General features: G+C 52.4%; 1 protein-coding gene across 1 annotated transcript; it reads right to left on the bottom strand.

The window, feature by feature from the left end:
- Nucleotides 1-11,236: 11,236 nt before the first annotated feature.
- Nucleotides 11,237-24,481, bottom strand: SLC1A5 (solute carrier family 1 member 5). The gene is made up of 8 exons (XM_021668471.2): nucleotides 23,298-24,481; nucleotides 20,399-20,441; nucleotides 19,973-20,023; nucleotides 18,570-18,736; nucleotides 15,598-15,831; nucleotides 13,842-14,036; nucleotides 13,605-13,739; nucleotides 11,237-12,067 (listed from the first exon to the last, which is right to left on the bottom strand). The coding sequence occupies exons 1-8, from the start codon at nucleotides 23,864-23,866 to the stop codon at nucleotides 11,830-11,832; spliced, it is 1,632 nt and encodes a 543-aa protein (XP_021524146.2). The 5' UTR covers nucleotides 23,867-24,481; the 3' UTR covers nucleotides 11,237-11,829.
- Between the last annotated feature and the right edge of the window lie 360 nt (nucleotides 24,482-24,841).

Genomic DNA, 24,841 nt, shown 5'->3' with positions numbered 1-24,841 from the left:
CTTGCTTGCTTTGTCATCTCAGGCAAGTCACTGCCTCTCTGAACCTGTAAACTGAGAAGACTGGTAATATTGCACAATTGTGGAGGAGGAGCAGGCTTGAGACCAGCAAGAGAAGATTAATGTTTGACCCAGTCCCCTGAGGCTCAGACATCCAGAACCTGACTTCTTGTAACCCAGCCCCTGCTTCTAACCACTGAACCCACAAATCGTTCACAGAGAGACTTGGTAGGTCCCCAGGGAGGGTTCTGGAATGTGTGGGGATGATTTGCGTTATCATCGTGGCCAGCCGGTGCTCTTGGCTCCTGGCAGGTGTGGTCCAGGGATGCAGATGTCTTGTGATATGCAGGAATCGCCACACAGCACAGCACCATCCCTTGCTTCCTGCAGTTTCCAGATGTCTCATTGGACATTCAGGAAGGAAGGGTAATAGTCAAAATATTTTGCCACTGGTAATATTTTGCCACTGTAATATAAATTAATATATGTCAATATATGCACCAAATTTTTAAAATATTTCTTTTAGGCCAGGTATAGTGTAATCCCAGCACCTTGGGAGGCTAAGGCAGGGGGCTGGCTTTAAGCCAGGAATTCGAGACCAGTCTGGACAACATAGAGAGACCTCATCTCTACAAAACATTGCAAAAATTGAGCAGGGCATGGTGGCTCACACCATTAATCCCAACACTTTGGGAGGCTGAGGCAAGTGTATTGCTTGAGTCCAGGAGTTCAAGACCAGCCTGGGGCCAGGCGGGGTGGCTCACGCCTGTAATCCCACCACTTTGGGAGGCTTAGGCAGGCAGATCATTTGAGGCCAGGGGTTTGAGACCAGCCTGGCCAACATGGTGAAACCACGTCTCTACTAAAAATACAATTGCCAGGCACGGTGGCTCATGCCTGTAATCTCAGCACTTCCGGAGGCCAAGGCAGGCGGATCACGAGGTCAGGAGTTTGAGACCAGCCTGGCCAACATGGTGAAACCCTGTCTCTACTAAAAACACAAAAAGTAGCTGGGCGTGGTGGTGCGTGCCTGGAATCCTAGCTACTGGGGAAGCTAAGGCAGGAGTATGGCTTGAACCCAGGAGGCGGAGGTTGCAGTGGGCCGAGATCGTGCCACTGCACTCCAGCCTGGGTGACAGAGCAAGACTCCATCTTAAAGAAAACATACAATTACCTGGGCATTGTGGTGCGCACCTGCAGTCCCAGCTACTCAGGATGCTGAGGTGGGAGGATCACCTGAGCCCAGCAGGTCAAGGCTACAGTGAGCCAGGATCATGCCACTGCAGTCCAGCCTGGGCAACAGTGAGACCCTGTCTCAAAAAACAAAAATCCTTATTGTCACCTAAGTTATGATATGACAGAAAATCTATCACAATGAACTTGAACTAGTTTTTATTTGGATACGTACTGAATTATTAATTAGGGCTTTCTCAGCTACATACTATTATCCAACCAGAAGAGAAGTATTTCAGTATTTTAACAACTAGCATTTCCATACTAGTTCAGACCAACTAAATTTTAGCCTTACTTGGAGGTGAAAACTCTGGTAATAATTATCCGAGCCCAAAATCTCTCTTGTAAATACAAAGTCCTTTTTGTTTTTAAATGGTCTCGGAATCTTCCAGGAAGTACAACTACCATATAAAATGAGGGAAGCTTGTATTCGGTTTTGTTCAAAACTTGGCCAAAGGTTGTCCACCATGTGAAAAAAACTCACATTGCCCATGGCTCTTGGTAATCAGACACCAGTCCATGTGTTTCCAGCGTGTTGGAACTGTCTATATCACAGGCGTAAACATCTGCCTGCCTCCTTGGGTTCTGGGGAGGTGGCTCCACACATTTGCATATGGAAATGCATATTGTAAGTTACTATCCTCTTATTGCTCCTCTTTATTACGTTTAGGGCAATAAAGGATTGTTTTTGTTGTTGTTGTTGAGACAGGGTCTCACTCTCACCCAGGCTGTAGGGCAGTGGCGCAGTCTCAGCTCACTGCAGCCTCAACTTCCCAAGCTCACGATTCTCCCACCTCAGCCCTCCTTGTAGCTGGGACTACAGGTATGTGCTACCACACCCAGCTAATTTGTTACATATATATATATGTACTAGTAATTAGTGGCTACCTGGGACGGGGACACTGATGAGACAGATTGCAAAGAGGCACAAGGAAATTTGGGGATAATGAGAATATCATGTACCTTGATTATGGGAGTGGTTTTTCACAGCATATACATCTGTCAAAACTAATTTAACTGTATTTTCTTTCTTTCTTTTTTTTTTTTTTGAGACAGGGTCTCCCAGTGTTGCCCAGGCTGGTCTCAAACTCCTGAGCTCAAGCAATCCTTCTGCCTCAGCTTCTCAAAGTGCTGAGATTACAGGCGTGAGCCACTGAGCCTGGCCTCATTGACTTTAATGGGTGCAATTTATCATATGAAAATTTTTCTTCTTGAGTCAGAGTCTCACTCTCTTGCCCAGGCTGGAGTGCAGTGGTGTAATCTTGGCTCACTGCAACCTCCACATCCTGGATTCAAGTGATTCTCATGTCTCAGCCACCTGAGTAGCTGGGATTACAGGTGTGCACCACCACACCTGGCTAATTTTTGTATTGATTGTGGAGACGGAATTGCACCATCTTGGCCAGGCTGGTCTTGAACTCCTGGCCTCAAATGATCTGCCTTGGCCTCCCGAAGTGCTAGGATTACAGGTGTGAGCCACCTCGTCAGACCTATTGTATGTAAATTACACCTCAATAGGGTTGGCCTCAGAAAGAGCAGAAGGGAGGCAGAATAACAGGCCTAAGAACATGGACCTATCTCTAAGAGAGACAAAACTGAGTCGCTGCCCTCTGCCTTTCTGTCCCCATACTGCCACTCTGAGCCTAGAACCCAGGACCAACCCCAATCCCGGGCCAGCTTGGGCTCTTCTTCCCGGGTCAAGTTCCTTCAGAGAGGCAAGAGGGGTGGGAGGGGCAGTGGGGAAAGGGAGGAGAGAGGACTGAAGCTGGGAACTGGGACCCAGGGGATGCCCATCAAAGTGTTTTTTCTCCTGCTCTTATGTAACCCCAACCAGCGGCCTTTGGGTGAGGCATAACAGAGCCATTGTCACCATCGGGTGAGGCCTGGTAGTGCTCACCCAAGGTCACATAGTTGCCAGGGAGCAGAGTCGGGACTGAACCAGCCTCCCACCATTCCACCAGTGTTTATTGAGCATGTGCTATACGCATGCACCAGCCTCTGTGCGAGGCTCTGAGAATACAGCAGTGAACAATTCAAAGAAGGTTCCCCCACGGAGTGACCTTCCCAGTGGGGACAGGCAGGAAATAATAAACATCATAAACCAGTGAATGCTGTAGCCCGCTGGGAGGGGACTGTTGCTATTGAAAAAGGAGAACAGGGCCGGCCGGTGGCTCACACCTGTAATCCCAGCACTTTGGGGATGTAGGTGAACTCCCTTCAGCCCAAGAGTTCAAAATCAGCCTGGACAACATACAGAGACCCTGTCACTACAAAAAACTTAAGGAAAAAAAATAGCTGGGCGTGGTACCATGGGCCTATAGTCCCAGCTACTTAGGAGGCTGAGGTGGGAGGATCACTTGAGCCTGGGAGGTCAAAGCTGAAATGAGCCTTGATCATGAAACTGCATTCCAGCCTGGACGACAGTATGAGATCCTGTCTTTAAACAAAAAGAAAGTAGAACAGGCCTGCCGTGGTGGTTTACCTGTAATCGCATTACTTCGGGAGGCGGAGGTGGGAGAATTGCTTGAGCTCAGGGGTTTGAGACCAGCCTGGGTCATAGAGCAAGACGAGCCCCCGGCAAGATCCAATCTCTCTCAATCTCTCTCTCTCTTTTTTTTTAGACAAGGTCTCTCTCTGTGGCCCAGGCTCCGGGTTCAACAATTCTCGTGCCTCAGCCTCCAGAGTAGCTGGGATAACAGGCACCTGCCAAACAGGCACCTGCCACCACACCCGGCTAATCTTTGTATTTTTGGTAGGGACGAGTTTCACCATGTTGGTTAGGCTGGTCTTGAACTCCTGACCTCAAGTGATCCGCCTGCCTCAGCCTCCTAAAGTGCTGCGGTTACAGACATGAGCAACCACACCTGGCTAATTTTTGTATTTTTAGTAGTGACAGGGTTTTTGCCATTTTGGCCAGGCTGGTCTCGAACTCCTGGCATCAAGTGATCCACCTGCCTCAGCTTCCTTAAATGCACAGATTACAGGCATCAGTCACTGTGTCTGGCCAAGACCCCATCTCTTAAAAGAAAAAAAAGAAAGAAAAAGTCTGGGCATGGTGGTTCACACCTGTAATCCCAGCACTTTGGGAGGCTGAGGGGGGCAGATCACCTGAGGTCAGGAGTTTGAGACCAGCCTGGCCAACATGGAGAAACTCCATCTCTACTTAAAAAAAAAAATACAAAATACAAAATCAACCAGGCATGGTGGCGCATGCTCGTAATCTCAGCTACTCAGGAGGCTGAGGCAGGAGAATTGCTTGAGCCCGGGAGGCAGAAGTTGCGGTGAGCTAAGATCACACCATTGCACTCCAGCCTGGGCAACAGAGCGAGACTCCACCTCACAACAAAAAGAAAAAGAAAAAAGGTAGAACAGGGTATGCGTTGGGTGGGTGAGGGTGGGGGGCAGGAAACAGGGGTGGTAGAATGAAATAAAGCGGTCGGAGAAGGCTCACCGAGGTGACACTGCAGCCAAGACAAGAGGGAGGTGTGGGAAGAGCCGAGTGGAGATCTGGGGCAGAGGGGCCAGGAGAGGAACAGCCCGTGCGAAGGCCCTGAGGCACCCGGGAGGCCTGGCATGTTCGAGGAATAGCAGAGGCTGGAGTGAGCGAGAGGAGGAGAGTGGGGTGAGGTGAGGCTGGTGAAGTGAGGAGTAGCATATAGGGGCTGTGGAGAGCACCTTGACTTTTTTTTTTTTTTTTTTGAGACGGAGCCTTGCTCTGTCACCCAGGCTGGAGTGCAGTGGCGCGATCTCGACTCACTGCAACCTCCGCCTCTCGGGTTCAAGTGATTCTCCTGCCTCAGCCTCCTGAGTAGCTGGGATTACAGGCGCGCACCACCACGCCCAGCTAATTTTTTGTATTTTTGGTAGAGGCGGGTTTCACCGCGTTAGCCACGATGGTCTCCATGTCCTGACCTCATGATCCGCCCGCCTCGGTCTCCCACAGTGCTGGGATTACAGGCGTGAGCCACACGCCCGGCCCACCTTGGCTTTTTCTCTGGGTTCTGAACTGCGGAGGGACACGAGCTGCCATGACGGGAACGGATGCCTTCTAGAGGCCGTGTGGGGAACAGACGGAAGAGGCTGGGGCTCAGGAGTCCTGCGTGAAGGCGACTGTAATCGCTCAGGTGGGAGATGATGGCAGCTGTCCAGGGTGGTACCCAGTGTGGAAGGTGTAGAAGGGGCCGGAGTTGAGGTTTGAGGGCAGAGGAAACGAGATTTCTGGTAGCTTGAATGTGGGATATGACAGACAGAAGGAGGGCATAGCAGGGAAAGGAAATCAAATGGCTTGTCCCGTACATGACTGGAGCTGGACTCCCTGCACCAACCGGGCCTCCTGCACCCCTCAGCAGGCCCGAGGCTCCCCAACATCGGGCCAGAGCCAACCCCATGGAACCCAAAGTCCCCAAGCTCTCCAGTGAATGAGGCTCTTAATGTATCATCACCTGTCAGGCCTGGCCTGGCATCCGGGTCTCTCCACCCGCAGGGTCCACATTGGTGGGTTCCAGATCCAAGCTCCAGTATTTGGAGGAGGTGGCAGAGGGGGGCCCCCAGCCTACCATTTTCATCTTTCACACAGGATTTGCACAGATTTCATTTTAATGACAGTCCACTGTTTGCTTGCTTGATTGTTTTGAGACAGAGTCTCACTGTCGCCGGCATGGAGTGCACTGGCAAGACCTCCACTCACTGCAACCTCCGCCTCCTGGGCTCAAGTGATTCTCCCACCTCAGCCTCCTGAGTAGCTGAAACTACAAATGCCCAGATAATTTTTTTGTATTTTTAGTAGAGATGGGGTTCCCCTATGTGGTCAAGCTGGTCTCAAACTATTGACCTGAGATGATACACCTGCCTGGGCCTCACAAAGTGCTGGGATTACAGGCACGAGCTACTGCACCCAGCCACTAATTTTAAAACATATTTCGGTGGCTCAAGCCTGTAATCCCAGCACTTTGGGAGGCCAAGGCGGGTGGATCACGAGGTCAAGAGATCGAGACCATCCTGGTCAACATGGTGAAACCCCGTCTCTACTAATACAAAAAATTAGCTGGGCATGGCAGCGCGTGCCTGTAATTGCAGCTACTCAGGAGGCTGAGGCAGGAGAATTGCCTGAACCCAGGAGGCGGAGGTTGCGGTGAGCCAGGATTGCGCCATTGCACTCCGGACTGGGTAACAAGAGCGAAACTCCGTCTCAAAAAAAAACATATTTGACACTAGGTGCAGCGGCTCAGGCCTGTAATCCCAACACTTCAACACTTTGGCCTGGGAGTTCAAGACCAGCCTGGGCAACATAGTGAGATCCCTTCCCATCTTTACAAACAAACAAAAAAAAACTTTTCTAATAAAAATAGCTGGGCATGGCCAGGCACAGTGTTGGCTCACACCTGTAATCCCAGCATTTTGGGAGGCGGAGGTGGATCACCTGAGGTCAGGAGTTCGAGACCAGCCCGGCCAACATGGTGAAATCCTGTCTACAAAAAATACAAAACTTACAGGCCTGGTGACAGGTGCCTGAAATCTCAGCTACTCAGGAGGCTGAGGCAGGAGAATTGCTTGAACCTGGGAGGCAGAGATTGCAGTGAGTGGAGAGCGTGCCACTGCACTCCAGCCTGGGCAACAAAGTGAGACTCCGTCTCCAAAAAAAAAAAAGTTTGACACCAGGAGTTTGAGACCAGCCTGGCCAACATGGTAAAACCATGTCTCTACTAAAAATGCAACAATTGCCAGGCACAGTGGCTCACATCTGTAGTCCTAACACTTTGAGAGGCCAAGGCCAGTGGATCACCTGAGGTCAGGAGTTCAAGACCAGCCTGGCCAACATGGTGAAACCCCATCTCTACTAAAAAATACAAAAATTAACTGGGTGTGGTAGTGCATGCCTGTAGTCCCAGCTACTTGGAAGGCTGAGGCAGGAGAATGGCTTGAACCCAGGAGGCAGAGTTTACGTTGAGCCAAGATTGTGCCACTGCACTCCAGCCTGGGTGACAGAGCAAGACTCTGACTCAAAAAAAAAAAAAAAAAAGTTTGAAGCCAGGTGCAGTCACTCACTCCTGTAATCTCAGCACTTTGGAAGACTAAGATGGGTGGATCACCTGAGGTCAGGAGTTCGAGACCAGCCTGGCCAACATGATGAAACCTTGTCTCTACTAAAAATACAAAAAATTACTGGGTGTGGTGGCAGGTGCCTGTAATCCCAGCTACTCAGGAGGCTGAGGCAGGAGAATTGCTTGAACCCAGGAGGTAGAGGTTGCAGTGAGCCGAGATCGCGCCACTGCACTCCAGCCTGGGCAATAAGAGCAAAACTCTGCCTCGAAAAAAAAAATTCCATTGTCCTTCACAGTGCAATGATCATGGGGTGTTAACTAAGCAAACAAACGAAAAGATACTAAAGATACCATCTATAATTGGACCTAGGTCAGTGGTGCCTCCAGGCAGCTAGCCAAAGTCAACACAGGGGCTGTGGAGAATCAGAAGATAATATCAACAACGCCTAACATGCTAGAACAGGTGAGAAGTAGGGCCGGGCGCAGGGGCACACACCTGTAATCCTAGCACTTTGGGAAGCCAAGGCGGGAGTATCACTTGAGTCCAGGAGTTTGAAACCAGCCTGACCTGGTGAGAACCCGTCTCTACATAAAAATCAGAGGCCGGGCACGGTGGCCCCCACCTGCAATCCCAGCACTTTGGGAGGCCAAGGCAGGCAAATCACCTGAGGTCAGGAGTTCAAGACCAGCCTGATCAACCGGAGAAATCCCATCTCTCCTAAAAATACAAAATTAGCCAGGTGTGGTGGCGCACACCTGTGATCCCAGCTACTCGGGAGGCTGAGGCGGGAGAATCACTTGAACTCGGGAGGTGGAGGTTGCAGTGAGTTGAGATTGCGCCATTGCACTCTAGCCTGGGTAACAAGAGCAAAACTTTGTCTCAAAATAATAATAATAATAATAATAATAATAATAATTAGCAGGGTGTGGTGATGTGCACCTGTAGTTCCAGCCACTCAGGAGGCCGAGGTAGGAGAACTGCTTGAGCCCAGGAAGTTGAGGCTGCAGTGAGCCGTGATAGCACCACTGCACTCCACTTGAGCAACAGAGACCCTGTCTCAGAAGAACAGGTGAGACGCAACAGCAGCATAGTCCTTTCTGTTTGTTTGTTTCTTTTGTTTTTGAGACAGAGTCTAACTCTGTCGCCCAGGCTGGAGTGCAATGGTGCAATTGCAGCTCACTGCAGCCTCCGCCTCCAGGAGCGATTCTCCTGCCTCCACCTCCCAAGTAGCTGGGATTCCAGGTGCCCACCACTACACCCAGCGAACTTTCGTATTTTTCGTAGAGACACGGTTTCACCATGTTGGTCAGGCTGGTCTCAAACCCCTGACCTCAGGTGATCCGCCCACCTCAGCCTCTCAACATGCTGGGTTAACAGGTGTAAGCCACCGTGCCTGGCCAGCATCATCCATATTCTGAACTTACACAGGATGTAAAACAGTTGCAGAGTGGGTTTTTATGCAAATAGCAATTTTGGGGTTCCCCAAAAAAAAATCACTACTGGGAAAATTTGGATCGTGAGAGTTGGGATATGAAGGGATGCCTGCATTCCTATGTAGGTGGCCACAATGGAAAAAAAAATGTTACCATGAGTTGTACAGATTTTGTTGTTATTTTTGAGACAGAGTCTTGGGAGGAGGTGGAGAAGGAGTGCGAAAAGAAATAAAAAAATATTTTTTAAAAAAGAGAGACCCCCCCAAAAAAATAAATAAAAAATAAAAAAAGAGAGACAGAGTCTTGCTCTGTTGCACAGGTTTGAGTTCAGTGTCGCAATCTTGGCTCACTGCAACCTCCACCTCTTGGGTTCAAGCGATTCTCCCTGTATAGAATTTTTTTTTTTTTTTTTTTTTTGAGACGGAGTTTCGTTCTTTTTACCCAGGCTGGAGTGCAATGGTGCGATCTCGGCTCACCGCAACCTCCGCCTCCTGGGTTCAGGCAATTCTCCTGCCTCAGCCTCCTGAGTAGCTGGGATTACAGGCACGCGCCACCATGCCCAACTAATTTTTTGTATTTTTAGTAGAGACGGGGTTTCATCATGTTGACCAGGATGGTCTCGATCTCTTGACCTCGTGATCCACCCGCCTCAGCCTCCCAAAGTGCTGGGATTATAGGCGTGAGCCACCGTGCCCGGCCCTCTGTACAGAATTTTTTGAGTCAGGGTCTCAATCTGTTGCCCAGGCTGGAGTGCAGTCATATAATCACGGTTCATTGCAGCCTTGAACCCTTGGGCTCAAGTGATCCCCTCGCCTCAACCTCTTGAGTAGTGAAACTCCCTTCAGGAACAACTACATCCAGATTGTAGAAAACATTTAACTGGAATACACATGGCAAAAAATGCACATGATTTGTGTACAGGTTCATTAACTTTTCCAAATGCATACAGCTGTGGAATCATCACCCAAATCAAGGTAAGACATTTGCTTTATCATAGAATGTTCCTTTGTGCTCCCTCCAGATCAATACTCATTTTTTTTTTTTTTTTGAGACAGGATCTTACACTGTCACCCAGGCTGGGGTGCAGGGGTATAATCATGGCTCACTGTAGCCTCAATCTCCTTGGCTCAATCAATCCTCCCTCCTCAGCCTCCCAATTAGCTGGGACTACAGGCAAGCACCACTATACCCAGCTCATTTTTGTATTTTTTTAGAGACGGGGGTTTCGTCATGTTGCCCAGGCTAGTCTCAATCTGCCCGCTTCAAGCAGAGTCAAGCAATCTGCTCACCTCGACCTCCCAAAGTGCTGGGATTACAGGCGTGAAGCCACCGTGCCTGGCCTCATGCATTCTCACAGGTCACCACTGTTCTGATTTCCCACCACCGACCAGTTTAGCACGTTCTAGCCCTCCTCTAATTGGAACTATACAGTATTTACCATCTCTGGCTTCTGTCAACAAATTATCTGAAATGCATTTCTATTGCAGTGTAGGTCAATATCGCTCTTATTTATTTTTGAGATGGAGTCTCACTTCGTCACCCAGGCTAGAGTGCAATGGCATGGTCTCCACTTACTGCAACCTCTGCCTCCCGGGTTCAAGCAATTCTCTCACCTCAGCCTCCTGAGTAGCTGGAACTACAGGCACCCGCCACCACACCCAGCTAATTTTTGTATTTTAGTAGAGACGGAGTTTCACTATATTGGCCAGGCTGGTCTCGAATTCCTGACCTTGTGATTCGCACACCTTGACCTCCCAAAGTGCTGGGATTGCAGGTGTGAGCCACCATGCCCAGCCTCATTCTTCTTTATTGTGAGTAATCTTCCATGGGTTGAAGGTACCAGCGTATCCAACTGATTTGTTCCCGAATTTTGGCAACAATGAGTCAAGCAGCTAAACGATTGTGGACACATTTTTGTATGAATAAGTTTTCATTTCTTTTGGGTAAGTACCCAGGAATGCAACTCCTAAGCTGCATGGTTAAAAAAAAAAAAAAAGAAAGAAAAAGTGACAGGGTCTTCACTCTGTTGCCCAGGCTGGAGTGCAGTGGCACGATCATGGGTGGCTGCAGCCTTGAACTCCTGGGCTCAAGGAATCCTCCCACCTCAGCCTTCTGAGTAGCTGGAACTACAGGTGTGTGCCACTGCACCTGCCTTTTTTTTTTTTTTTTTTTTTTGAGACGGAGTCTCACTCTGTCACTCGGGCTGGAGTTCAGTAGCATGATCTCGGCTCACTGCAACCTCTGCCTTCCAGGTTCAAGCGATTCTCCTGCCTCAGCCTCCTGAGCAGCTGGGATTATAGGCGCTCACCACCACGCCTGGCTAATTTTTGTATTTTTAGTAGAGATGGGGTTTTACCATCTTGGCCAAGCTGGTCTTGAACTACTGACCTTGTAATCTGCCCACCTCGGCCTCCCAAAGTGCTGGGATTACAGGCATGAGCCCTCACGCCCAGCCCAGGGGTGTTTCTTGATGAGCAGATATTGTGGTCGTAGTGGTTACTGCTTTAAGTCAAATTCTGAAGAACACCTGATTAAATAGTTGACACTCAATTTTATTGATAAAAAAATGTCTTCTGGAGTGACAGCAGTTATCTGTCCTCACTCTCTCGCCAGAGTCCTTGGGAGTGTTTCTGTCATTGTGGAGGGAATAGGGGATCTGGGGACAGGGTGGGACGTACCCTGGAGATGGGAGGTCACAGAACACACCCCTCAGGTACACACACACACACAACTACAGCCACCAAAATCACCAGCATGGTGTTGGAACATCCCCCTGGTGGGGGCTAGAATTCCCCATGGTGACCAGTGACCTGCTCTCTTAGACACGAAAGGCCAGGCAGGTCGTGGTGAGGAGGCAGGAGGCCATTATTTCTCCATCTTGCTATTACTTAGATTTGAGTTGGGGAAGAGTGAGAACTAGGGGTTTTGGGGAGTAACCCTTGTGAACACATGTACTCCAGCAGCTAGGCGTCCCAGATCTCCCGTCCTGGAGGGGGCTGGGGCCCCTGGCACCCCAGAGTGTGCAGGCAGGCCCCCAGAGCCTTAGTTCATCCATTTATCCATTCCTGATAATCCAATGTCCAATGAGCGCCCCCAGCACGGCAGGGAAGGTCCCTCCCGGGGTTTACATGACCGATTCCTTCTCAGACGTGGCTGTGGCATCCCCTGAGGGCCCCCTATGGTGTTTGAGGAGGGGGTTCCCTTCCTCAGTGGAGGCTGGCAGTGGACTCAGGGGCAGCTCACTTTTCACTTGTATCAGCTCAGGCTCCGTGCTTCTTGACTCCGTGTGGTCCACGTAATTTTGGAGGAGTCCTGCCCCCAGAGCATCACCTTCTACATTCAGGACGGTACAGGACCGGTCTCTAAAGGGGTAGAAATGACAGCAGAGTAAGTGGGAGGGGAGAAGGGGAGAGGGGGAGAGGGAAGGAAAAGGCCTAAGCCTCCTGCCTCTCTCCACCTGGAATCTAAAAAGAAAAAATTAAGAGTTGGAGTCAGCCTGGGCAACATAGTGAGATCCCATCTCTAGATAGATTAAAAAAAAAATTAGCCAGGCATGATAGTGCATGCCTACAGTCCCAGCTACTCAGGAGGCTGAGGCAGGAGGATCGCTTGAGCCTGGGAGGTGGAGGCTGCAATGATCACAACCATGATGACGTCACTACACTCCAGCCTGGGCCACAGAGCGAGACCGTCTCAAAACAAAATTAAACTATAATTCACATACCATAAAATTAACCTTTTAAAGGTGTCCATCTTGGTATTTTTTAGTATATTCAGACTTGTGCAACCATGGCCAATCATTAATCCCAGATTTTTTTTTTTTTTGAGACGGGGTCTCACTGTTGCCCAGGCTGGAGTACAGTAGCACAATCTCGGCTCACTGCAACCTCCACCTCCTGGGTTCAAGCAATTCTCCTGCCCCAGCCTCCTGAGTAGCTGAGATCACAGGCATACACCACCATGCCTGGCTGATTTTTTTGTATTTTTAGTGGATATGGGGTTTCACCATGTTGGTCAGGCTGGTCTCAAACTCCTAACCTCAAATGATCCACCCTCCTAGGCCTCCCAAAATGCTGGAATTACAGGCATGAGCCACTGTGCCTGGCTGCTTTCCAATCTTTATGCTCTTTTTTTTTTTTTTTAAGAGACGGTGTCTCGATATGTTGCCCAGGCTGGAGTGCAGTGGCTATTCACAGGTGAGATCCCACTACTGATCAGCACAGAAGTTTTCACCTGCTCCGTTTCCGACCTGGGCCAGTTCACCCCTCCTAAGGCAACCTGGTCCCCTGCTCCCGGGAGGTTACTATGTTGATGCTGAACTTAGTGCGGACACCTGATGGGCATAGCGCACTACAGCCCAGAACTCCTGGACTCAAGCGATCCTCCAGCCTCAGCCTCCCGAGTAGCTGGGACTACAGGCACACGCCACGGCGCCTGGTCCAATCTTTATACTCTTAACAGCTTAATCATGACAGCAAATAATTATGTAGCAATCACTAATTACGGGAGGCTGCTCTAAGGGAGGTGTGTCTGTTATCCAATCCTTAGGGAGAGACTGTTCTTCTCCCCGTTTTACAGATGGAGAAACTGAGACACAGGGAGATTAAGCATTCGCCGAGGTCATAACAGCAAATGGTGGCGCCGGGACGTGAACCTGAGCAGTCTGGCGGAAGAGTCTGCTGTATTCACCACACAGAATACCGACTTTTCTGACATTCGTCTTAGAGCCACAAAGATGCCATTCCTTGCCCTCAGGAATGCTCAAGGTTCCCATTTCCTCCAGAATTCCTTCCTTCCTTTCCTCTTCTTCTGTCCAGAGGCTCTAAGGACCCACACTCACTCATCCTCTTTCCCAGGGGTACCCCCAGCCCCTGCCCCAGTCCCCAGACCCACACTCACACTAGCCAGTCCACAGCCAGGATCAAGGAGATATGGACGACCGGGAGGTTGACTGCTTCGAGGATGATGGCCAGAGTGAGGACACCTCCAGCGGGGATGCCAGCCGCTCCCACGCTGGACGCTGTGGCTGTGATTCTGAGGGAGAAGGTGGGAGGTTAGGCTGACAGCTCCGTTGTGGGAGAAGATGGGGGTCAGCTGGGGTCCGGGGGTCCCATCTGCTGCCTCCCTGGCACTCACAGGATGGTGATGATCTTTACGAAGTCCAAGGACTGCTGGCTGAGCTGCGCAATGAACACTGCGGCCACGCACTGGAAGAGCGCGGCGCCGTCCATGTTGACGGTGGCGCCAATGGGCAGGATGAAGCGGCTGATGTGCTTGGCCACCCCGTTATTCTCCTCCACGCACTTCATCATCAGTGGCAGCGTGGCAGAACTGCAAGGGACAGGAGAGCTGAGTTAGGTCAACCAGCTGACAGGTGCTCAGTCCACCCTCCAGGTCCAGCCCAGGTAAAGCCCCGCCCACCCCACCCCAACCAGCCAAAGCTCCACCCACCCCACCTGGTGGATCCCCACCAGATCCTGCGTAAGCAAAGCTTGTCACCCAACCAGCCAAAGACTGCCCACTCTCCAAGTCTGACCTGCACCATCCACCTAGCAGTAGCCCCGCCCACACAACCTGCCCAGCCAAAGCCCCGCCCACCCAGATCCCGCCCACACAACCTACCCAGACAAAGCCCCGCCCACCCAGATCCCGCCCACACAACCTGCCCAGCGGAAACCCCACCCCGTCCCCTGGTCCAAGGCCCTCCCCTCTAACCTAGACTCCCTTTCTCTCCTACCATGTTCAGGCTCCACCCTCAGTTCTCTCTTGCTGTATCTAAGCTCTTTTCCCACAAGCAGGCAGCACTAGGGAACTCAATACCAGGATTACAAAATCTATGAGTCCTGGAACCCCTGGGAGAGTATAGACTGCTACCCCCCAAAATATCCACACAAGTCACACCTAAATTCTAATGTCTGGGTCCTGCTGGGTTCAGACAATACACTAATAATACACTAAGGATTACTATTGTCTTGGAAGTTCGGGTTCTAAGGGAACGGGGCTGGCAGAGACGAATGAAACGCCCAGGAGAGAGGGTGGAAGGAGTTCCGAGGCTGGATCAGAGCAGAACTTAAGAACCCAGGGGCCGTGCACGGTGGCTCACGCCTGCAATCCCAGCACTTTGAGAGGCTGAGGCGGGTGGATCACCTGAGGCCAGGAGTTTGAGACCAGCCTGGCCAACATGGCGAAACCCCATCTCTACTAAAAATACAAAAATTAGCTGTAGTCCCAGCTACTTGAGAGGCTAAGACATAGAATCACTTGAACCTGGGAGGCAGAGGTTGCAGTGAGCCAAGATCATAGCACTACACTCCAGCCTAGCCAACAGAGCCAGATTCCATTGCTAAAAAAATAAAAAGAAAATAAAAATAGCCAGGCGCGGTGGCTCACGCCTGTAATCCCAGCACTTTGGGAGGCTGAGGTGGGTGGATCACAAGGTCAGGAGATGAGACCATCCTGGCCAACATGGTGAAACCCCGTCTCTACCAAAATATAAAAATTAGCCGGGCATGGTGGCCTGCATCTGTAATCCCAGCTACTCAGGAGGCTGAGGCAGGAGAATTCCTTGAACCCAGGAGGTGGAGGTTGCAGTGAGCCAAGATCATGCCATTGCACTCCAGCCTGGGCAACAAAGCAAGACTCCGTCTCAAAAAAGAAGAAAAAAAAAAAGAGTGCCCCCAGGTCCATGAGGAGGGAGTGTACAGACATGGGGAGTAAATCTCTAGGGCAATCGTTTGCTATTTTTTTAAGGGTGGGGAGAAATCCAGGACCTTATGAGAATCTCCTAAATTATGGCCTCTGTACCCAGATCCAATATCCCCGGCACAGGAAATTTCATCCACTCCTGCCCCTTAGCTCAGACATCCCGCCCTAGCCCACCTCAAGGCCGTACCTGGAGGAGGTCCCAAAGGCAGTGGCCAGCGGCGTCACGATGCCCCACAGGAAGCGGTAGGGGTTTTTGCGGGTGAAGAGGAAGTAGATGAGGGGCAGTACCAGGAGCCCGTGGATGGCATGGCCCAGCAGGCAGCACAGGATGTACTTGCCAAGGCTGGCAAAGAGTAAACTCACATCCTCCATCTCCACGATTTTGCCGGCCACGAGGAACATGATGCCCACAGGGGCGTACCTGATCAGTAACACAGGAGACAGGTTGTCGGCTCTGCCACAGGCCCAGTAGCCAGGCGTGAGGTTCAGGACCCTGCCCACATCTTCCCACCTTCCTGAGGTCAAGAGGAGCCTCAGCAACGTGTGCTTCAGCATGGGCACCACTCCCAGGCCTGGCCCCTGAAGCCCATGTGCCAACCTCATGTTCTTTCTCCCCTCAAAGATAGAACAGCCCGGAAGATAAAAGCCTCAGTGTGACCATGCACGGTGACTCACACCTGTAATCCCAGCACTTTCTGGGGCCGAGGCGGGCGGATCACTTGAAGTCAAGAGATCAAGACCAGCCTGGCCAACGTGGTGAAACCCCATCTCTACTAAAAATACAAAAATTAGCTGGACGTGCTGGCATGCGCCTGAAGTCCCAGCTACTCTGGAGGCTGAGGCAGGAGAATTGCTCGAACCCAGGAGGTGGAGGTTGCAGTGAGCCAAGATCACACAACTGTACTCCAGCCTGGTGAGACAGCAAGATTCTGTCTCAAAAAAAAAGCAAGCCTCGGTGCTGCCATCACCATGTGAAGTAGTAGTCACCAGATATGGGCTTCACAAGAGCCAGAAAGAAATGTCCATCAGGTCGGGCGCAGTGGCTCATGCCTGTAATCCAAGCATTTTGGAGGCCAAGGCGGGCAGATCACCTGAGGTCAGGAGTTCGAGACCAGCCTGGGGAACATGTGTCTCTCTTGCTCGCTCTATTTTTTTCTTTTTTTTTCTTTTTTCTGAGATGGAGTCTTGCTCTGTCACCCAGGCTGGAGTGCAGTGGTACGATCTTGGCTTACTGCAACCTCTGTCTCCCAGGTTGGCAATTCTCATGCCTCAGCCTCGTGAGTAGCTCGGACTACAGGTGCCTGCCACCACACCCAGCTAATTTTTGTATTTTTTTTAGTAGAGATGGGGTTTCACCATGTTGGCTGAGCTGGTCTTGAACTCCTGACCTCATGATCCACCCACCTTGGCCTCCCAAAGTGCTGAAATTACAGGTGTTAGCTGCCGCGCCTGGCCTAAAGTACACATTTTAGAAAGGCCATGACCCAGGTCTTAATAACTCCCAGGTATGAAGCATTTTTGATGTGCTCTGCCCTTCAACATGATACTGAATCTTCCCAACAACCCTCCGAGTGAGGTCCTCTGAGTCATCTGCAGGTTACACAACACCCAACAGATTTCTCACAGGAATGCTGGGAGGATGCAATGAGATGCCAGCTGAAAGGAGCTGAAGCTTTTTACAGACAATAAGTGATCTATAAACTTCAGGTGGGGTTACTTTATCACCCTCTCCTGGCTTGAAGATCCCAGGGATGGCTCCAAGCCAAGAGGCCTCCCAGCATCACTTCCCCAGACTACTCAGTCATCGAGCACCCGTCTACATTCGCTGACTAGTAATCTCCTTGGTCCCTTCTTGTAAGTCACAGAAAAAAAGGCATAGTTTCAGCCGGGCACGGTGGCTCACGCCTGTAATCCCAGCACTTTGGGAGGCTGAGGTGAGCTGATCACAAGGTCAAGAGATCGAGACCATCCTGGCCAACATGGTGAGACCCTATCTCTACTAAAAATAGAAAAATTAGCCGAGTGCGGTGGCTCACGCCTGTAATCCCAGCACTTTGGGAGGCCGAGGCGGGTGGATCACGAGGTCAAGAGATTGAGACCATCCTGGTCAACACGGTGAAACCCCGTCTCTACTAAAAATACAAAAAATTAGCTGGGCATGGTGGCACGTGCCTGTAATCCCAGCTACTCGGGAGGCTGAGGCAGGAGAATTGCCTGAATCCAGGAGGCGGAGGTTGCGGTGAGCGGAGATCGCACCATTGCACTCCAGCCTGGGTAACAAGAGCGAAACTCTGTCTCAAAAAAAAAAAAAGAAAAATTAGCTGGGCATAGTGGCATGCGCCTATAGTCCCAGCTACTCTGGAGGCTGAGGCAGAAGACTCACTTGAACCCAGGAGGCAGAGGTTGCAGTGAGCCGAGATTTTGCCACTGTACTCCAGCCTAGGTGACAGAGCGAGACTCGGTTCTCAAAAAGAAAAGAAAAAGAAATGCATAGTTTACCAGCCACTTGTGCAGAAAGGCAAAGCTAGATTCCCAGGTTCTGGCCAATGGGAAGTGCCCAGAAGTTATACAAGCAAAATTTAGTTATACACTAAATATTAGCTATTAGGATTTACCGGAGGCATACAAGAAGCGGGGCACTGTCCTAATACCGTCTGTGTACTGTATTCGCTTTTTGTTTTCTTTTTGAGAGAGTTTCCCTTTGTCGCCCAGGCTCAATTGCAGTGTCACCATCTCTCGGCTCACTGCAACCTCCACCTCCCAGGCTTAAGCAATTCTTGTGTCTCAGCCTCCCAAATAAGTGGGATTACAGGCACGCACCACCACGCCCAGCTAATTTTTTGTATTTTTAGTAGAGACGGGGTTTTACCATGTTTACGAGGCTGGTCTTGAACTCCTGACCTCAAGTGATCCACCTGCCTCCGCCTTCCAAAGTGCTATTCTCATTTTATAGATGAGGAAACTGAAGCAGAGGGGTAAATCACTTGCCTAAAATCACATAGCCAGGGAATGGTCAATGCTGGATTTAAATGCGGACCATCTGGCTCCAAAGAGTGAATGGAGGGTGCCCCACCCCACACAGAATGCCACTTGCCTGCCTCTGGCAGCAGAGTGACTCTCCAGCCACGCCCATCCCCAGCCCCCTCTCCCACCACCTACCACATGATCCAGGAGACCAGCACCATGGTGGCCTCATTGAAGGAGTTGAAGAAGCAGATCAGCAGCTCCCCCTCAGGCCCCAGCTTCCGCAGTGCCACACCAAAGACAATGGCAAACACTACCAAGCCCAGGATGTTCATGCCTTCCACCTCCTCCCCCATGGGCACCTGTGGGCAAGCAACGGATCGGGGTGGAAGGGACACTCAGTCTACTGCGGTCACTGAGGGCCCGTCCTGGACATCACTGGGACCCAGCAAGACAAGGCAGCCCTTGGGCCCCTTCCTCCCAAGGCTCCCAGTTCAGGTCCAGGGAGGTCATCAGGGATTGCACAGAGTGGGTGGAGCTGGAATAAGGGAGCTCAGGGGAGTGTGGGAACTGAGAGAGGGCAGTACCAGCTTGGGGAGAAGGGGGCAGTCAGGGGGGACTTCCTGGAGGAAGGGGCATCTGAGCTGAGATCAGGAGGACAGGAGGAGTGAACCAGGTAAAGAGGGGTGGTAGAAGGATCTCGAGAAAGGAAGCAGAATGTGCAACAGCCTAGAAATGAGTGCAACTTGGGCGTTCAAAGAGCCGCAATCTACTGTGGCTAGAGCAGAATGACCTGGGCGGAGTCACCAGCTGAGGCTGGGCAGCTGGGTGAACTGGCAGGGGTTTGACCTCACAGGGACCCCTTGGTCACAGACTGTAGCAAGGAGACCGGACTTTCTCCTGAGGGCACTGGGGCACATGGCAGCACTCTGGGTAGTGGAGAGGTAAGGTCACATTTGTGTTTTGAAAAGCTCCTCATGGTGGGAGCAATGCCTCATGCCTGTAATCCCAGCACTTTGGGAGGCCGAGGTGGGCAGATCACTTGAGCCCAAGAGTTCAAGACCAGCCTGGGCAACAGGGCGAAACTCAGTCTCTATAAGATAAAAAATTAGCCAGGTGTGGTATAATCCCAGTGACTTGGGAGGCTGAGGTGGGAAGGATCACTGGAGCCTGGGAGGTCGAGACTGCAGTGAGCTGGGATCGTGCCACCATACTCCAGCCTAAATGATGGAGAGAGATCCTATCTCAGGAAAAAAAAAAAAAAAAAAAAAAAAAAAAAAAAAAAACCCTCTGGCTGGCTGCCAGGTTGAGCAGGTTGAGGGTGGGTGGGAAGGGACAGGGAGGGGGCAGCATGGAATGACGGGGGTAGAGGGGATAAAGGGAGAAAGAAAGAACCTGGACCAGAAAGGAAGATCAGCCTGGGGCGGGAAAAGAGGGGACGAAGTAGAGACCTATCCAGAAGGCAGAAAACACAGAAACTGTGGAAGGACCGAAGAAAGCATCAGTCAAATTCCACAGCAAAGACTGAGGCAGAAAGAAAACCACAAAGTTATAGCAATGGGCAGAGGTAGAGCCCCCAGCGCCTGCCCCGCTCTCACCTTCACCAGGGCTCCGGTGATGTTTCTCTCTTCATAGGAGGTAGTAGCGTACTGCAAGGGGGTGAGAAAGAGTCAGTGTCCATCTTCACCAGGGCCTCCCAACCCCTTGCCAAGCTAACGATGCCCAAAGCCTGCCCTTCCACATCCCTTCAGTGTGATCTCATTACATCTGCTCTCACCCTCACGGAGGCAGGACGATCAGTAACCCCCATTTCCCAGAGGTGGAAAACCGAGGCTTGGAGAGGTCAACACATTTGCCCAGGGTGACACAGCTAGAATTACAGCTCGAGGGGGGCTCTAAACCAGCGTTCTCATTGCACGTGCATCTTTCTAGGCATGAACTCAAAGTCAGGCGGCAAGGGCTCCCCCTGGCTGGCATCTCTCCCTGTCCTCCCCCCACCCCTCAGGACACCCCTGAGGACTCACCGAGCGAAAGGCTGCCGACACCAGGTTGGAAGGGAAGATATTTCTGCAGAGACAGACGTACAGAGGGTTATTAGATACCCTGGGTAGAGGGCAGCGATGCCTGAGGGCTGGGTCTGTGTTTTAAGGCAGCAAGGGGAAGCTTTGGGGCCCCGTCTGCACCCAAACGCAGCCCCTGCTCATGCCTCAGCCAGGCAGGGTTGGAACTGAGCTTGCACCCCTTTGCAGGATGTGGGGAGTCACAGCCTGCACCCCTTTGCAGCTGCCTTTACCCCAAGAGGCTAGCGTGCTAGCCATGAGGCATTGCGGGCTGGGGGTGGGGTGAGGAATGTTGGCCTCCCACGGCAGGCCAGGGCAGGTCACCCCGGGGCCTCGGCTCCACCCCATGCAGCAAACTTAATACCTTGGACGGCTTGCATCAGCCACTTCCTCCAGGAGGGCTGGCCTCCAGTGGGCTGGCCTGCGGCTCTGAGGGTATGGGGGAGGATCTGGGTGTGTTGAGAGGCAGAGTGGGGTGGTAGCAAGGGGACAGACAAAGGACGGCTTCACATCTCATGAATATGCATCTGTGTTTGTGTTTACAAGGTTACTCCTACTCTGGTGTGACAGCGTCCGCCTTGAGATGGAGACAGAAGCCAAGGCCAAGGCACCCTGGCTCTTGCCTGGAACCCCAGCACTTTGGGAGGCCAAGGCAGGCAGACTGCTTGAGCCAGGAGTCGAAGACCAACCTGGGCAACACAGCGAAGTCGCGTCTCCACAAAAAGTATGAAAATTAGCCAGGCGTGGTGGCGCATGCCTGTAGTTCCAGCTACTCTAGAGGCTGAGGTGGGAGGATCACTTGAGCCCGAGGAGGCTGGGGCTGCAGTGAGCCGAGATCATACCACTGCATTCCGGTTTGGGACAGAGTATATAAAATATATATATACTATATATATTTTAGCTACAAAAATATATATAGTAGCTAAGCCGTCTACAGCACCGACCGTGTGGCAGGCAGGCATTTTGTCCTGTGCTTTATACAAATTAACCCATTTGATCCTCACGATAGCCTTGGAGACAAGCGCTATTACCACATTTTACAGAAAAGGAAACTGAGGCCCAGAAGGGTAAAGAAAATTTCCCAGCTGGGAAATGGCAGAGCTGGGATTTGAACCCAGCCAGCTGACTCCATAGCCCCAACCACTCTGCATTCTCCCTCTCACCAATGACCTGATGTCCAGCCAATGTCTGTCAAATGTTATTGGGTTGCGGCGTGGGTTAGGGTTCAGATGTATGGGACAGTGTCCATGGACAGCCAGCCACGCATCACGGTAGAGTAAAATAACACATGAGTTTGGCCAGGTGCGGTGGCTCATGCCCACAATCCCGGCATTTTGGGAGGCTGAGGTGGGCAGCTCACTTGCGGTCAGAAGTTCAAGACCCGCCTGGCCAACATGGCGAAACCCCATCTTTACTAAAAATACAAAAATTATCCAGGTGTGTGACACACCCCTTTAATCCCAGCTACTCAGAAGGCTGAGGGCTACTCAGAAGGTTGAGGCATGAGAATCACTTGAACCCAGGAGGCAGAGGTTGCAGCGAGCCAGGTCACACCACTACACCCCAGCCTGAGTGTATTGGTGTGTGGCCACACAGGTGTGTGTGTGAGTGTGTACTGTGTGCTCCTGCGCACGTGTTTAGGTGCCCGTGCGGTTGGTGGCATCACTGAGTGGTGGTGCTCCAGGGGTCTTAGGACACAGTGAGCAAGCATATGACCGCTGGTACCTGGCCATGTGTTTGTGGGGATGTTCCAGCCTCAGCCGAGTGTCTCTGTCCAGCTGTGTGTCATTTGGTTAGAAGCCTGCATGGCCGGCCAAGTGTGAGCTACAGCTGTTTTGGCACAGAAAGGAGGCCTGTTCTCATCAGCAGCCTCGGAGTGGGTGTGCCACCCAGGCCAGGGCTGGGCCAGGACCCAGCTAATCTCCCCCCACCAGAAGGTGCTCCCAGGCTGCAACTCAGGACGCTAGGCCTGCCGCAGCCTCCCATCTCAGCCCGCACTGACGCCCAGAGGCTGGGGAAACCCTGTTCCGTGACTAATCGTTTCCTCCCCCCAACTTTCAGGAAGTTCTCAACCTGGAGACACTGAATCAGCAAACCCTAAAGGCAAGGGCATGGGGGCCTCTGCCCACCCCCACTCTGCCCTCCTCAAAGTCGGGGAGGCCATTCTTGGGGCACAGGGCAGAGTCCAGGAGAAAGAAAAGTATCTGCTCCCCTTTCTAACTGGTCCTCTTCTGGGGGGAGGGGTGGCCCAGACAGAGGAGGAAACAGGAGGGAAAGGCAAGGGTAGCAGGGCTGACCTAAAAGAAAAAGGGAAAGCCGCAGGGCCCCAGCTGAAGTGGGCAGGAAGCGGAGGCTGAGAACAGAACCTGGTTATGTCCCAGTGACACGTGGTGTGGGGTGCCCAGGGCTGCAAGGAGGCCCTGGTGGGAGTTACTCAGATCTCAGATCCTCCTTGAGTTCTTTACCTAGGAATCCTAAACTCGTCAACCCTGGTCCCAAATTCTATCTAGAAGCCCCATCTTGGGGCCCTTGACCACACAAAGATTCCTTCCCCAAAATTTCCTCCCGGGGTCCCCTCCCCTCACAGTGTCTTTCTCCCCTAGGCAGACCTTATGTCTCCCCAAACCACTCCTCTATAAGACCGCACTTATGCACCCAGGCCCCAGAATTTAGAAACCCCCTTCCCCAGGAGGCTAGACTCACACTCCCAAGGACTGGAGCTCCCCACAATATCCTGTCGAGTTTTCCTAATCCTCTAGAGAGAAATCTCGGCTCTAGGGGCCCCAAAGCCCCATCCTGTCTACGTGGCCACTCCCGCCATCCCTAACACCCTTCCCCACCTCCCGGGCGTGCGGGGTCTGACCTCGCAAGATCCAGGAACGAATCGAGCACCTCCTTGCTGGGGGCATTTTCGGCACTGCCCGTGGCTCCCACCGAGGCGTTGATGGCGGAGAAGGCGGCGCCCGGCTGCAGCGCCAGCGCCAAGCCCACTCCGAGCGCCGACGCCAGCAGCGTGGTGACCAGGAAAAAGAGCAGCGCCCAGGCGCCCAGGCGACCGAGCGCGCTGGGGTCCAGGCTGGCGGCGCCGCTGATCAAGCTGCACACCACCAGCGGCAAGATGATCATCCGCAGCAGGCGCAGCAGCAGCTCGCCCGGGAAGACGAAGGCGCCCAAGCGCTCCGGGCCCAGCGCCGCCGTGCCGCCGGCCCCCAACACCCCCAGCCCCAGCGCCACGCCGGCCACCACAGCCACCACCGTCAGCAGCACCAGCAGGTTGGCTCGAAGGCAGCGCCGCACCTTGTCCCGGGAACCGCAGCAGCCGCCCGCTGCCCCGCCTTGGTCCTCGATGGGGACCAGCACCCGGCCTCCGTTGGCGGAGGACTCCGCAGCTGCGAGCCCCTTGGAGTCTCCACGAGGAGGATCGGCCACCATGATGGGACGCACCGGAGTTTCTCAGCGCCTGGAAGCTGGCTGGGAGCGCTTGGGCTCCTTCCCAGGACCCGACGTTCCTAGGATTGAGAGTTGAGTAACAGCACCTGGAGGCTGGAACTTTTCAGGGTTCCTTAGAATTGTGAGTTCAAGCCGGAGTGTCTGAAGTTCCCCAGGTTGGGTGCTGGGGCTCCTCTGCTCTGCCCCGTTGCCAGGTGCCCGAAAGCTGGGAGTTCGGAGCGCCTGGGTTCCTTGGCCCTGGGAGCTGGGAATACAAGTTTCTTTGGCTGGGAGGTGGAGCCCTTGGCTCCAGGAGGTTGAATGCGCCCAGATGCTGGAGGTCAGCAGGAGGCTGGGTTCTGGAGGCGCAGATCCGGGACGCCTGGATCCGGGAGGCGGGGATCCCGGGTGCCTGGGTCTAGGACACCGAGGGCTGGGGCGCCAGGATCTGGGGGCCGGGAAGTGGAGCTGCAGGACCAGGGGACCCAGGCTCTAAGGTCTAGAGGGCGGGATGAGGGCCCCTAAGTACGGAAAGTGGTGGTCCAGTGTCCGGGAGTAGCGGTTACCAGGCCGGAAAAAAGACCCCAAGGCGTGCCTCTGAGCCCGTTTGGCGGAAGCTGCCAGGATTAAGGGTATGGGGCGGGGTTTGAGAAGGCGGGGACGAACTTCCCGGCGCTGATTGGCTGCAGAGAGTTCGGAGCCTGGGCGAGTAGGGGCGGAGCTGATACCCGAGAAGGGCCAGGTTGCCCCTAGAAGGCCAAATAACAACTCCCAGAGGCCGGTTTACGCCGTAATCCCAGCACTTTGGGAGGCCGAGGAGGGTGGATCACCTGAGGTCGGGAGTTCGAGACCATCCTGACCAACATGGAGAAACTAAACAATACAAAATTCACTACTGCACTCCAGCCTGGGCAACAAGAGCAAAACTCCGTCTCAAAAACAAAAAACCAAACCCCAAAACAAACAAACAAAAAAACA

Source organism: Aotus nancymaae, unplaced genomic scaffold (genome assembly GCF_030222135.1).
Source record: "Aotus nancymaae isolate 86718 unplaced genomic scaffold, 86718_ANA_hifiasm-v0.15.2.pri h1tg000028l, whole genome shotgun sequence".
Taxonomy (NCBI): domain Eukaryota; kingdom Metazoa; phylum Chordata; class Mammalia; order Primates; family Aotidae; genus Aotus; species Aotus nancymaae.
This window is presented reverse-complemented; position numbering and strand designations above follow the sequence as displayed.

Bases quoted from the DNA above. Each gene is read 5' to 3' on its own strand.
- SLC1A5 (XM_021668471.2), bottom strand. From the start codon at position 23,866: ATGGTGGCCGATCCTCCTCGTGGAGACTCCAAGGGGCTCGCAGCTGCG. The intron at 20,442-23,297 runs GTCAGACCCCGC...CTGTCTCTGCAG, and splicing joins TCGTTCCTGGATCTTGCGAG to AAATATCTTCCCTTCCAACC. The intron at 18,737-19,972 runs GTGAGAGCGGGG...GCTTGCCCACAG, and splicing joins TCACCGGAGCCCTGGTGAAG to GTGCCCATGGGGGAGGAGGT.